This window comes from Prinia subflava, chromosome 28 (genome assembly GCF_021018805.1).
Source record: "Prinia subflava isolate CZ2003 ecotype Zambia chromosome 28, Cam_Psub_1.2, whole genome shotgun sequence".
Lineage (NCBI taxonomy): Eukaryota > Metazoa > Chordata > Aves > Passeriformes > Cisticolidae > Prinia > Prinia subflava.
Window position 1 is genome coordinate 3,611,363 of NC_086274.1, and position 14,302 is coordinate 3,625,664.

General features: G+C 47.5%; 1 protein-coding gene across 1 annotated transcript; it reads right to left on the reverse strand.

Annotated features, from left to right (window-relative positions):
* Positions 1-2,343: 2,343 nt before the first annotated feature.
* LOC134562519 (oxygen-dependent coproporphyrinogen-III oxidase, mitochondrial-like) lies at positions 2,344-14,029 on the reverse strand. Its single transcript, XM_063419948.1, has 7 exons — positions 13,529-14,029; positions 13,294-13,437; positions 12,474-12,584; positions 11,934-12,075; positions 9,669-9,887; positions 7,778-7,879; positions 2,344-2,849 (listed from the first exon to the last, which is right to left on the reverse strand). Exons 1-7 carry the CDS (start codon positions 13,830-13,832, stop codon positions 2,762-2,764), a joined length of 1,110 nt encoding a protein of 369 aa, XP_063276018.1. The 5' UTR covers positions 13,833-14,029; the 3' UTR covers positions 2,344-2,761.
* Between the last annotated feature and the right edge of the window lie 273 nt (positions 14,030-14,302).

Consider the following 14,302-nt stretch of genomic DNA (forward strand, 5'->3'; position numbering starts at 1 on the left):
AAATTAATGTTTCAATATATAAGGGGAGGGATTGTGATATATGGTATGGAATAATTTGTGTTTGTGATCTATGGTATGAAATAATTTGTGTTTCATAAAATAGATGGTGAAAAGTCATTCAGGCTTGGGAATAAAAATGTGTTCCAGAATTGTGAACGCCCCTGCCAGGAACCCGGAAAAGGACCAACATTTGCAATAGAAAGAGGGGTGGCTCTGAAAAGAGATGGGCCCTCTTTGGAGATGGATCTGACAACGACCCAGTCATTAACACTCGGTGTGGATCTAACCTCCATCATCCACGGTGTACATCCCAATACCTGGTTCCCAGAAATTGAATCAAGTATTCATCTCTCCTCGGAAAACTATTCAACTGACCGGCAGCAAGGAAAAAGGCTACATGAATGTGAAAAAGAAACTGGAGCAACAAAAGAAGTATGAGGCAATACACTGTCCAGCCCAAAAACTGTATATAAACGGACTCCGCACAGACTGAATTTGTGAATAGAGGGAACTCTGGTGCGATAGAGGCCAAAGCTGAGGTTCACCCAGTGCTGACCCCAGGCTTGGCACTAATTTTTGCTTGTGGCTTTCTCGAAATTCTACACTGTAACTATCAATAAAATTCTTTATTGATATAATTGGCTAATCATTTATTACAGTGGTAAATGAAATAAAGGAGAGGAGCGCAGCTTAGCATTCATACTGACGGTTTGTGAAGGGAAGGGCTGGGAATTCGATGATGTCCTTTTCCTCAACAACTTTTTCACTGACTTAGAGGTATTTAATTCTGAAACATTTTCTGCATTTTTCTAATCAATGCCTTGATTTCACACGTGATCCATATTACCCATCCCTGAGGGAAGGGTTCCCATTCCTGTGTCCCAGCGCCTCGTGTCTGTCCCGGCGCTGGAAGCAGCAGCGGTGCCAGGGGGGGGCTGGCAGCTCTTGGGGGTCGCGGTGGGGAGTGGCGCTCTCACCTCACTCATCCTTAGGGAGTGCTGAGGATCCCCACCTCTCTTGTGGGAGACCGGGGTTCCTTTTCCTGATGGGGAGGCAGCCTTGCCTTTTATTCCTGCTTCATCCTCTTCCGTTCGCACCCCCGTACACGGCGTGGGCAGAAGGAGGGAGAGAAGGAAGGGTCGGGAATGGTTCCTGCAAAGCGTGGCGATTCGTTTCGGTGCTGCTGCTGCCCCGCCGGGGGTGTGCATCCGGGTGCATGGAACCGCTTCGTGCCACCAAGAATCGCCGCCCGCGCACTGGAGGAGGGAGCAGGCAGAGAAAAGCAAAAGATCTGAAACTCTCAATTTTTTAGGAATGCTCGTCTACCCAGTTAGTGCCCTTGCTGCTCTACCATGGCTCCATGAAACAACTCGCCGAGGCAGTGTCTAGGAAGACCGATCACAGTAATGCTGCAGAGCGGCGCTCGGCAGCAGCTGCACCTGTGACACATTCACGGGAGCATCTTGGGTCCTTGCCCTCAGTGTCCTTGGGACAAACCGGCCAGACAGTTCAGTTGGAGTGTGGTGCTAATAATGCCAAGGTCACAGGTTCGATCCCTGTACGGGCCAGTTTCCTTTTGTTTCCCTTGGAGGTCAGCAGATCGCTGACTCAGCAGAATATCACTTTGTTTTGTTTTAGGGGTGGAAGGCTAACATGGAACAGAACGTGGTACCCCCAACAGGAAGCTTGACTTGGGCAGTCATGGGGGGACAGCGAGTGCGTGCTGGGCCGGCTCCTCTCCTCACCCTTCCCGGGCCCGGGGCCAGGCCAGCTGTCACCAGCATGCCAGGAGCCCGCAGCAGCAGAGCTGGGAGACAACACTCATGTATCCAATTCCTTGTTATTATAGTGGTTAGTATCCCCACCTGTCACGCAGGATTCGATTCCCCAGCTGGGAGATGGTGTTCTTTTTTCCTCGAGCAGAGGGAAATACAACTCCCCTCCCCCTTGCTTTTCGCTTACGGGTCCTCAGCGCAGTTTGTGCTAGGAGACAATCAGCCCAAAGCTGAGACAAGCGTGAAGGCAGAGGTGGATGCCTTAGCGCAGCACGCAGCAGTGTCCTGATCCACCGCTGCCCTCCCACCTGGCCCAAACAGCATTGCTCTGCTGGTGTAATCGAAGCACACATGGCTCAGTGCTTCATTTTCTCCTCAGACACCCATCCTTCTGTTCTCATGAGGTAACACTGCCACCTCAACCCGCATTCTCCCACATAATGATCACTATCGAGTTATGCTGCTGCAGCAGATCTTCAACCATTTTCCCCACTCTGCAATCAACAAGACATCATCAAAATGCATAAGTACCACCTTTTCCACACATTCCCAAAAGCACGGTCTGAGGTTTAATATAATGCCAAAAATTCTCTTTATTCTTTTTAAAAAAGTTTTTAAGCATCCCAACATTCCATAAGGGTAAGCAGTGCCATTTAGGCACAGATAATGCCTTCATTTCCCTGAACATATCACAGTAGTTTGCCATTTTGCAGTCATCTAAAGCATGCAGAGTAGCCCTGTCAGGCCTTCACCAGTCCTTCACAAGGCAACAATGACGGGTGACAATGTTAGCCCATCAATCTAAAAGAAGGAGTTCACGCATTTGCAAGTTCTAACAAGTCTACAGCATAACTAAGGCACTAGGAAGAGTATAAATGGACACACTGAAACACCACGCCACAGCAGTTTGAATGGGCTGGTTTGCAGGCGTTCCTGTTCGCTCAGAACAGCTCAGTGGAAGCAATCCATCTTCTTCAGGACCCGTGTCAGTGCACCCAGTCTTTGGGATTCCGCAGAACCTCCAAGATTTCTGCTTCTCTGGAGTTCTCGGGTGGGTTGTGCATGTACTCCCACCTGCAAGGAGAGGGGAAACTCACTCAGACAGCCCAGCTGGCAGCCACTTCTCCTGCACCAGGCTGTATTTGGAGTGGAGTTGCCTGTTCTAAGGATACAAAGCTACATACACAGTTGATACTCTTGGTTCAGGTGACAGACATGGTTACAAATCACAATAATCAGAAAAAACAAATAATAACGCCACCGGGGTAGACGGGAGAAATGCTAGCTTCATCTTTTTACCAACTTTTGAAAAAGCTGGAAGGACAAGGAGAAAGGAAGGAGCAGTGCCCCATTCCCCACAAGGCATGCAGGTTTATTTGCAAAAATCCTTTAACAGTCTTTTGTCACACACTAGTATCACAATGAAGATGAGCAAAAAAAGGAACCCACAGAATTTTGACAGTGACACAAGACCTTTTTCCAGAATCTGGACTGGAGGCTCTACGAGTCTTTGATCGATCTTGGTTTTAAAAACAAAAGTGGTGAAAGGTCCCTTTTTTTCATTGAAAAGGTAATTGAAAGAGGCACAACAGAGAAAAGGAGAGTGTCAGCAGTCACAGAGATTGGTGCATCCTCCTCCTATTTTCCCCCCAAGGAATGACCCATTCATGCTGAGAAGTGAACTAGTCACATTGATGAAAAAGACCAAACCCAGACAATGCCAGGAATTAAAACATGGCACATGCTACACCACCACGTCAGGGACACGTCAGGTACTGTCAGTGGGATGAAGATACACAGGGAGAACAGCACTGCCTTCACTGTTACGGAGCAACAGGCAGCTTTCCTAGTAGAGGGAGGTCACCAGTGAACTTCATGGGATTCGAGATAGGATCTGCACTACCCACTATACCCAAAAGGAACCTGAAAGTGGGAATAACTAGTGGATGACCAAATCTGCTGGTTCAACTTTCCTGGTAGCTGGTGCATGATAAGGGATGTGATATATCCATTCAATGCCATGTTCTCTGGCCCAGGTGTTTCTAAGGCTGTTCTTGAAATGGGTCCCACTGTCTGACTCGATTCTCTCAGGGGTGCCATGTCTCCACAGGACTTGCTTTTCCAGGCCCAGGATGGTGTTCTGGGCAGTAGCGTGAGGCACAGGGTAGGTTTCCAGCCATCCAGTGGTGGCTTCCACCATGGTCAGCACGTAGCGCTTGCCTTGGCGGGTTTGGGGAAGGGTGATGTAGTCAATTTGCCAGACTTCCCCATACCTGTATTTGGACCACCACCCGCCATACCATAGGGGCTTCACTCGCTTGGTCTGCTTGATTGCAGCACACGTCTCACAGTCATGGGTAACCTGAGAAATGCTGTCCATGGTTAGATCCACCCCTTGGTCTCGTGCCCACTTATAGGTGGCATCTCTGATGATGCTTATCAACCAAAGCTTCGTATTTCTGTGGCTCTGATGTGCCAGGCCATCGGATCCACACAGTCCAAAGGACTCGGTTTTCCCATGCCTCTTGCTGGCCCCTCTAGCACTGGTTAGTATTCCCTTCCTGTGCATATGTAGTAGAGCTTCCTTCAAAGGGATCCAACACAGCATCCTCACTTCTGTAATAGCTGGTGGCTTGGTCATGGGAGGCTGAGGCTACCTTCATTCTAGTGGAACCCCCTCGGTTAGTGTTTCCTCCTTAAGCTCACGCACCCGTGCTGCTAGGACAGAAGTGAGTCTCCCATGCCACACTCCCATGTCTTCCCCATGGTCACGCAGAAAAAAACACAGGTCAGCTGGTGGAGTGTACCCTCTCTGTCTAGCTGGGGGACATCGGGCTCTGATTTTGGGGCCTGTAACTCGCACTGGTGCCATGTGGGAAGTGTTCCTCTTCATCTCCTCCCTTATCTCCCTCATCTCCTCTTTAAGTTCCTTAACCACGGCAGAGACCTGAGCCTGCATCGGGCCACTGATCATGCTCTCATAATTTCTGAGCTTGGTGGCTACAGAACCCACTGTCTCTCGGTTGTCCTCAGCATTAATTGTTGCAATGAATGTGATGTATTGAGATGGTCCTAGAGTTCCGACTCTACATTTGCCCCATGCACCTAACCTTGTCAGGGTCATTGTCATGCTGTCCGTTCCTCCCAAAAAGTACCTCTAATATCGCTACTTCCCTCAGCTGGTGGATCAGCTCAAGAAGTTTCCAGCACATTCTACGGTGGTGTTCCTGCATTCTGTCTCTGTGGACAATCCTCTCCCTTACACTCATCAAAAGCTGCTCCCAAAGGGAAAGGGGCCCTGGTTCCCTTACAAATACCTGATTCACACCTGAGTCCTGGGTCAAGGGTCCCAAATTCCTTGTCCCACCACTGTCTAGTTGCACCCCTGTACCCATAAAGTCCCAAACCCGAAGTAACCAGGCTGTATAAGCCTCACATCCCCATTGTACACTATCTTTTTGCAGATTACGGAGACTTTCATATGACAGGGACTCAGTGATGAGCTCAACCTGAGGCTCCCCTGCGGGTTGTGAGGACCCTCCTTTCTTGTCCTCATTAACGGGTTCACTGATTTCACCTTAGACTTCTTTGTTTCCACAGGGGTGACTGCTGCTGGCTGTGACTGCCCCTGTGGTTCAGCTGGAACCTGGACGGTTGTAACGTCTGTGGGTTCCACTGCTGCACCTTCAGACTCTTCAGGGCAGGGGGAGAGTTTCCCCATCAGCTGGGGCTAATGAGGCTACCACAGGGGAAATGGACTCCCTCAGCATCTGGCCCATCTCATGTATCTCCTTCACCCAGTCTGGGTGCTTTATCTCCGAGGTAGGCTGTGGGGCAGGGGCAGGCTCTGGGGCAGTATCCTTAATCTCTGGGGTAGGTATCAGGGTGGTTATCCAGCCTAATCTCCCCTTACCTCTGAACACTAAACAGAACAGGCATACCAGCAACACCAGCCACTGTATGATATCATTAGCATTTAGAGAAGATTTAAACCCTTCAAACACTGGTGGAGTAGACCCAAAGAGCTGAGTGACGGGTTGGGAAAAAATTTCCCCTGGTGTCATTTCCTCACAGTGGGTATCATTGTTAAAGTAACCCCAAAAACACACAGTTAGGGTGTGATAGCTCTGAATCCATGTGCCTGCTTCTAGCAAAAGTTAAAAATCCATTAATTCCTCGCCTTATTAACCCATAAAATAAACTGGATAACAGCCACAGTAGCCTTAGTTATAGGGCCCACATTTGGATAAGGGCCTGCAAATGGCAGAAAAACAGCCACAGCCACATGCCACCCAAACCAAGGCAAGCTAGACCACATGATGCTGTCCAACAAGGCCTCTATATCTAGTACACAAGAACCTAGGCACCCAGAAACTGTTATTCCTTTCCCTCAGTGCCTTCGTGCCTCATGTTGGGCACCAAATTCTGTCTTGGTTTGGAAAGACCGGTATCTGTCAGGGAAAACTGGAGTTTCCTTTGGAATGGAGAACGTAAAAACCCCCTCCCTTCAAATTATTACAATTTTGCAATTAGGAGCTGTCAGGCAAAAATATGGGAATAGGAATAACAGTTGTTTACTAAGAATATTGAAAAATACAAATGCAGTAGTAAAAAAACCAAACAAGCAAGCAAACAAAAATCCTAGAAAACCCAGACAGTCAGAGATACAACCTGACACCCTGTTGTCAGGGTGTTGGAAGCAGGCCAAATAAGTCTTCCTAGAATAACAGATGTAGTTCTGTGAGGTAGAAAAGTACAAAACCAGCTGAATTAGTCTTTGGGATTGCAGGTTTTATGCTGGTGGAAAGGCTTTGGCTCCTCCCACTGGGTGGAGCATCTCACACTGGAATGAGATAATGTTCTCAGTCATGTGAGAGGCCTTCAATGGCCCATTCACAGGTGATGTCCCTCTGAGGAGGATGGGTGGAGGAAGAGATAAGAAGGCACTGCCTTATCTGGTGTTATCAGGTGTCCCATTAAGAGGAGGCATCTGCCCTCTTCCCCCACTAGAGTTACAAGAGATAAAGAGATAAAGTTGGGAGTATCTCCCAACTGGTTTCAACAGATGAAAATAGAATACACATTCTTGGTTACATTTTTCAAGCCAAGACAGATGGATACAAAAAAGTTGCATACAGAGTAAGTTAAATTTTCTTGCCCAGAAAAGACCTTGGCATTGTAACAGTTCTCTGAAAAAGCCACCTCAATGCTGAACAGCAGTCAAAAACAGCAAACAGAATATTAAGATTATGAAAGGAATAATGAATTAAAAAATTGCTATGCCACTGTGAGTCAGCAGCACACCTTCATCTTGCATACAGATGTGTAGCTTACATTGTCTGTTCCTTATCCCCAGTTCAGAAAGGAAAACTTAAGGAAGGAAAACACAGAAAACTTAAGCCTAGAGAAAGTGGCAAAAGTATGAAACAGCTACTATACAAAAGACTAAAAAGAGCAGGAGATCTGAGCCTGGAAAACCAACAACGAAAAACCCCAGAAGCCTGTAAAATAAAACTGTTATGGAGAAAATGAACAGGAAGAAAATCACGTTAGTCAGTGAAAAGTCAGATGAAGTCATCAGGTTCAAGTACAAAACAAAGAGGTACTTTCTCATACAACACACAGTTAAAGTGTGGAGCTCCTTGCCACACATTTGGTGGGATTGCCAGAAGCTCTCGTGGTTTCTAAGGGCTACTAAAGCAAAAACAATGGTGTGAGGACAAGAAATCTATCAAGAGGAACTAAGCACAAAAACCGTGGGGTTTTTGCCAGAAAAATCTCTATACCACACACTATTGGCAACTAGGTGAGTACATGAGAGAAGCATCTGTATTTGCAGAACACAGAACTGTACTTGTCCAGCTCTTGTATCAGGCATGAACTCGCCCCTGTTAAGAGACTGGGGACCAGGAGAGACCTCTGATCTAATCCTACGAAGTATTCTACTAAGAACAGTAAACAGTAAACCCCAGTACTGCAACCCCGCATAACTACACCCTTACCTTGCAGTCAGTGGCAGAGACAGAAGAACGCTTTCGATTTTTGATCCTGTCAGGAGGCCAAACTTAGTACCTCTGTCATAAACCAAGTTGAACTCTAAATACCTGTGGGAATGAAGAGATGCAACAGAAAAAAACCTGAGTTTATTGGCAGAAGCTGGTTGTGCTTTCTTCAGCTGGCAGACCTCAAACAAAACTAGTCTGTCTGTCTGCTGAGTTGGGGTCAACTGTTCCTTAGCATCCTCTGCATAGGAATGCAGGTGTGACCTTGCCACTCACAGAGCACAGTGAGAAGCAACCTCAGCGAAGAGACTAGAGCAGAGCAACTGTTCAGAGGAGAGCAGTCTGCAGACACCTGGGCTGTGCTGTACTCCTCCCAGGCCTCAGCCCTGCTGGCAGGCTCAATACCACATGTACCTTGGTTATTCTCTTCTTTGTGGGGGTGTCATTCATAAAGAGAGGCCTTAAAGGTACTGAAAATAACCAGAGGAAAAAGAAAAATCTATTGTGCACTCCTCCAAGCTGAAGGACACCTAAGCAGAAAGGTCAGAACAGTATTTCCTGGTTCCTGGGAAGATCTGGAAAGCAGCAGAAGTCAGATGGCTTCAGAGTGCTGGCTGGGACTTGTAAGTGATAAATGGACCGTTGTAACGTCTGTGGGTTCCACTGCTGCACCTTCAGACCCTGCCTCTTCAGGGCAAGGGGAGAGTTTCCCCATCAGCTGGGGCTAATGAGGCTACCACAATTTTCTGCTGCCAGCATAGGAACAGAGCTGTGAAAATTCATTAGGGATTATCTCAATAGACAGTACAGGGTGTTTGTACTTAAAGATGCAGGAAGGGAAAACGTCTTACCTATCTGCAGAAATAGAAAGCTTTACATAGCCCCATAACCTGTAAACAGACCCAGGGAAATAGACAGGCCTCAAGAGCTGGTCCTGGCTTCAACTTAGAAAAGCTACTTCCCCTTTTAAACTTTGTAGCTTTGCGAAATCCCATGCACAGACTGGATCCTGAAAGCCCAATGTTCCCAAGAAAAGTCCCATCAAATTAACGATGCTTGCTTAAGTGACCAACAGCTGCAGGCCAGTGATCTGACCTTGAATGCTTACACTCTTTCCACGCCAGGCTCACATTTCTCTGCAGATCATGCAGAAACTAAAGACACTAGTTAAGCACAAAGCACGTGTAATTTCATTTCTAAATACACTCACACAATCACAGGACATGGAGAACAGAGTACAGCTGGATTGACCGATGTACTTAAGCTTTTGTAGCATTAATAGATGGTGACATTAACAAGCATCCTCCTAAGTCTTTTACAGTAACCTTGCACCATGCCAGAATAAAAAAATCCAAACCTCTGTATTCCTTTAGAGGAATCCTCAATTCCTTTACAGAAATTTCAATGCCAAGATCAGATGGAATAAATACATATGTAAGGAACTGAAAGTACTCAAGTACCGTTATTTCCTCACATTGCTTAATAGGAAGCACCACTCCCTCACCCTTAGCTCCTCACAAGACAGGGCACCCTATATCCAGTAGCTCTGGGCTGCAGGAGAGGGCAGGACTCAGGACACCAGGCACACCCACATCCCTTTGCCAGTCAGACAGCAGAAGCTTCTCTTGTTTTTTGAAGAAGTGGGAAAGTAACAGTGGTATTTTGTTGGGGATGCTTGTGTTGCAACATGGGAGAGTGGGCAACATCTTCTTTGTACCCTCTTTCACAATCTAGCATTGGATTTCAAAATTATTTCTATGCACAAAAATGCTGACATTCTTGGTGAGCTTTTTTGGCCCACCCAGCCTGTAACCATAAAGAACCAGCTCAATTTTTTTTCTTGCCAGCACAGTCCACCTCCTGTGTATCCTTTTGTACCTCCGGTACTCACCGTCCTCTCCGAAGCTGTTGCCATAGCTTCTCCTCTGGGGTGAAGGGGTCATGGCAGTGCTTCTTCACAATGGGAATGTAAGAAGGCAGGACAGCTTTGGCACAACTCTTTACAAACTGGAACACCTCCTCCTTGGAGGGGGAGTCCATATCATCAAAGAATATGCCTCCAATCCCTCTTCGCTCGCCACGGTGCTTGATAAGGAAGTAGTCATCACACCTGGAAGAAGCACCAGATGGTTACTAATATGGTCCAGAGTATTCAAAGGCATGAACAGAACTCCAAAGAGCTGCGTGCTACAGGACAGAACCAGTGAACTACTGACCACAAGTCATTTCTGCAGGGCTGGGTGCCCCACGGTTTCCCTGACTGCCCAGAGCCAGGACAGTGCAGCATCACCTGGGAAGCGCTCCTGTGTCACTTGCAGTAAAAGCTCTGATTAAATGATCTCTGTACAGCTACACATGACCACAAAGTCGCTGAACACCATGGCAGATGTGTCCATGCAGGTTGATCCAATCCACCTCCTCTACCTACTCGGAACAGGGACATCTGATGTCAAAACTTTCAAAACTAAGGGCTCTTGACAGATTCCATTCCCAGCATTATATGTAGTTCCCAAATTATTTGGACAGCTTTCATATGGACCCAAACTTGGAAGGAAATTTATTCTCTTTGCCATTCAAGTAAAACAATTTTCTTCATCAAAACAAAAGTAAGCTAACTTCCAAAGACCAGCTAAGAAAGCAACTGTCACGGCACTCTTCCTTGGAAAAAGGTTTTCTAATAGTTCAAACTTGGAAGATTGAGTCATTCTAGCAGTGGCTTTTCATGAGTCACGTTTAAGTTTATAAATGACTAAGGGGAACTTATCCTGAAAACAACTAATCTCTTTTATTTACGGGGAGTACTTAGTTGTGAAATTGCTGTAGCTTAAATGACTTAGCCCTATCTTTCTTATAATTCCTTGCTTGGGCGTGCAAGTCTTCACATGGAGCAGAAAGCAAAGGGAAGTAGGAAACAGAAACCATCAACATCAAGAAAACCTGGCCTCTCTTTAGGACTAGGTTTCCATACAGGACCAGTTTTCCATATATCCACAATCGTTCTCACGCATCATATATGGCATGGCCATAACAAGAGAGACATGGAGATGTAACAGATAACCCACACTATTTTTTTATTCACTGGGATGATCAGTGGTTTTTGTTTTATGATAGCAGGAAGAGTTCGGAAAAAACACCCAGTCAGAAACATAAAAGAGAATAAGCCTGACAAAAATCTTACACCTAGATCAGGCAGACAATGTGGTAAATGTAGTAACATTTCTCTTTAGCAAAGTGGGAAAAAGTCTCCTACCCCCTGCAGCTGGCATCGCTAACCAACTTAGACTGCAAAGAACCTGATTATTAAAGCAGGTTCTCTAAACTACCATGCAAAAAAATCCTCAGTCAGCAAGACTGTAATCTCAAGGCTCTAAGATGTGTCTCTCTACTAAGTGGTTGCCACCCAAAGTATAACACTTGCTTTATTTCCTGTCTTCAGGCAAGACCTATTAGCTTACAAAAGGGTACCCCCACCTTCCTCATACACAGCTTGTGGCAGATAGGATTATCAGACACAGAGCACCAAGCTCCCACTTAACAGTGGAAGATCCCATCACTTGTATTGCTCAGCTCAAGAACATTCAAAGTTTGCCTCTTAGAAAATGTGCGTTTGAACTCCCACTGAATGTGTCACCACAGAAAAACATACCGCTTCATCAAATTATGAAGCTTCCACATTAAGGACAAGGTCCTGTACTTACCTGAAAATTAGGGGGGAAAAAAAAACGGCCATGAAGGCCAGACTGAAGGCAGAAAAACAGAGGTGGGATTTTCAGAACTAGGATGGCCCAAGAGCTCACACTGAATCATGCACATCTGCATGAGTTTGCTGTAAACAGAATTTGTGCAAGTCCACCAGGCAGAAGTCTTGTCCTAGTTTAACACCAGAGGCTAAAAGGAATTTGAAGTTGCCTTGCTAAGTCAGCTTGGTTTTTCTTTGGGCTACAGACCTACGATCCCAGTTGTCAGCCCTCTGATTTGAAAAATCCAGGTTTATGTAAGCAGGATATTTCTTTAGACAATGTTCCCAGTACACTTCTGATTTTTCCTTAGGGCTTTCTGCTACTTTTCACAAGGCAGCAGAACCTCCAGTTCCCAGCATACACTTAACTGCCAGTGCTGCTCTCTGCTCCCCCCAGGCACGCCTTCCCTCACGTACCATTTCTTGTACTTGGGGTACAGCTTCAGATCATGCTTGTCACAGGCTTCTTTCAGAGTCTTGTGAAAATGAACGGCGTCCTCTTCATTCAGGTAACTTGGAGTGAGGTTACTCCCGCCACCAAACCACCACTCTTTATTTCCTACAGCAGAGGCAAGCAGCAACATTTTTCTTTTAAACTTCTGAACGGCAACTTGTTGCTAGTGTTTCACCTAGAACTAAAAACTAATTTCACAATACAAAAACAAAATGATTTTTCAGTAGTGTTCCTACACTTCACTTCCTTTCACTTCAACAGTGAAAGAAAGATTTGACTACAAGGTAGTGCAATGATCAGTGACTTCAGGAAAAGATCAAACAAACTTCAACGTAGTGAAAACCATTTTGGACCACTGGTCCTGACTATAGGGTACCAGTTTCTTGACACAGCTGGGAGCAAACTCGCACTGATTCTTGATCTCTTACCCCAGCCATGCATTCACACTTCCTTTGGGCAGAGTCAGATATTTCATACACTCCCTGTTGGATTATAATCCTTACCATCCGCTTCTTCAATTTCAAAGTATCTGTAGTTGAAGTGCAAGGTCGGAACATGAGGATTCTTTGTATGGATAATAGAGCTCACACCCATGGCACAAAAAGGCAGCTTCCCTAGATAAAAAGAGGTACACACAGGGAAAGCCCTTCAGTTGCTCAATAAACTTCATTTGTTTTCATTTAGGAACATCACTATTTTCCCTTAGGCTCCAGGCTACAACAGGAAAGTGTCTCACGTTGAGTCATCATATTTATTAATCAGTGGGCAAGTTACTTCACCTCCATACACTTCTGGGCACCTAACTCAACTCCTTCTTTGGTATTTGTTCTAAAATGTGACAGTACTTTGGAGCACGCACTAGATGAAGGCCACTTAAAACAAAAGGCACTGCTAAGGCTTTTTACCACCCCCAGTCCTCACAATTATCCTTTGCTACACAAACGTGTGCTGCCTTCCCTTTAGCCTTCAGGTTTTGTTGGTTTTCTTCCTCCACTTCTCTGGTGCTGTTTCACTATTTCACAATTCCTGCTTCCCTGTTGTGCCACAGCATCATTACTGAGAAACCACCTGTGCCTACAATACATTCCTTACAGCAGCAACACCGAGGGAGAAGCACTCCCGTACTTGGCTTTCTAGGGATAGAAAAGTCCACCTGTCAGGCTTACTGATTAGAAATCTTTATCATACACTGAAAACCTTTTGAGCTTTGCTCTGTCTGGTCTTCTTCATGTTCTGCTCGAAGGCCAGGTTGCTTTCAGAGTACCAGCACGGGAATGCTCAGGTGAACACGTCCCGGTTCCCTATCCCAGCTGCTCGCCTTACCGTCCTTGGCCTTCAGAGTCTTCTCCCTGCTCCGCATCTGCCGCGCTGCCTCCTCGGACAGGAGCCCGGTCAGGACGGCCACGTTCACCCCCGCCTTCTCGAACACCTCGCCATCCTGCAGCACGCAGCTGATGTCGCCTCCGCCTGCCAAAGCCAAGCTCCGGGTCAGGGTCACCGAGGGATGACCGTGCCCGGGGTGCCGGTGTCCGCGGTCTCCCCCGCCGCTCCCCCGTACCTTCCTTCCTTTCCCAGCTGTCGACGGTGAAGGAGGCCCCGGGCTCCAGGGCGGCCAGGGCGCGACACACCTCCGCCTGCGTCTCCATGATGAGCACCTCCATGCGGCTCCGCATCTCCCGCGGCCGCCGCCGCAGCTCCTGCAGCCCGCTCACCGGCGGCGCCATGAACCGCTGCCGCAGCTCCTTCTCCTCCCCGTCCTCCCAGGCCGCCGGTCCCGGCGGCGCGGAGCCCAGCGTCCGGGCAAAGACGAGGCCGGGCGGACGGCGGACAACCCCGCGGAACAGGAGCGCTGCTATCGCCATGACCGGCACCGGCACCGCAGAGCCGGCGGGGCGGAGAGGAGCGGAGAAGAGCGGAGCGGAGCGGGGCCGGGCCAGGTCGGGGCGGGCCGGGGCGGGGCCGGGTATCAACGTGTGTCTACATATGGAATCGATGAGCGGGGAAGTACCTCTGAGATCTTCCAGTCCGGTCTGTCATTTATCACCACATTGTCAGCTGGACCGCGGGGCACTAACGGGCACGTCCAGTCTGTCTTTAAACACTCCAGGGACAGTGACGCCACTGCCTCCCTGGGCGGTCCAATCCAATGTCTAATCACCCTTTTTGGGAAGAAAATCTTCCTAATGTCAACCTAAACCGCCCCTGGCACAGCTTTGTCCTCTCTCCGTCGCTGGTTGCCCGGAAAAGAGTGATCCCCACCTGGCTACAAACTCCTGCTAGGTAGTTGTAGAGAGTGATAAGGTCTCCCCTGAGCCTCCTTTTCTTCAGGCTG

What these genes read in the sequence shown, in the direction of transcription:
- LOC134562519 (XM_063419948.1), bottom strand. Translation starts at nt 13,832, where the DNA reads ATGGCGATAGCAGCGCTCCTGTTCCGCGGGGTTGTCCGCCGTCCGCCC. An exon ending in GACTCTGAAGGCCAAGGACG is followed by an intron (nt 12,585 to 13,293) that starts GTAAGGCGAGCA and finishes CTTTTTATCTAG; the next exon opens with GGAAGCTGCCTTTTTGTGCC. An exon ending in TCTCTGCCACTGACTGCAAG is followed by an intron (nt 2,850 to 7,777) that starts GTAAGGGTGTAG and finishes CTCTCCTTGCAG; the next exon opens with GTGGGAGTACATGCACAACC.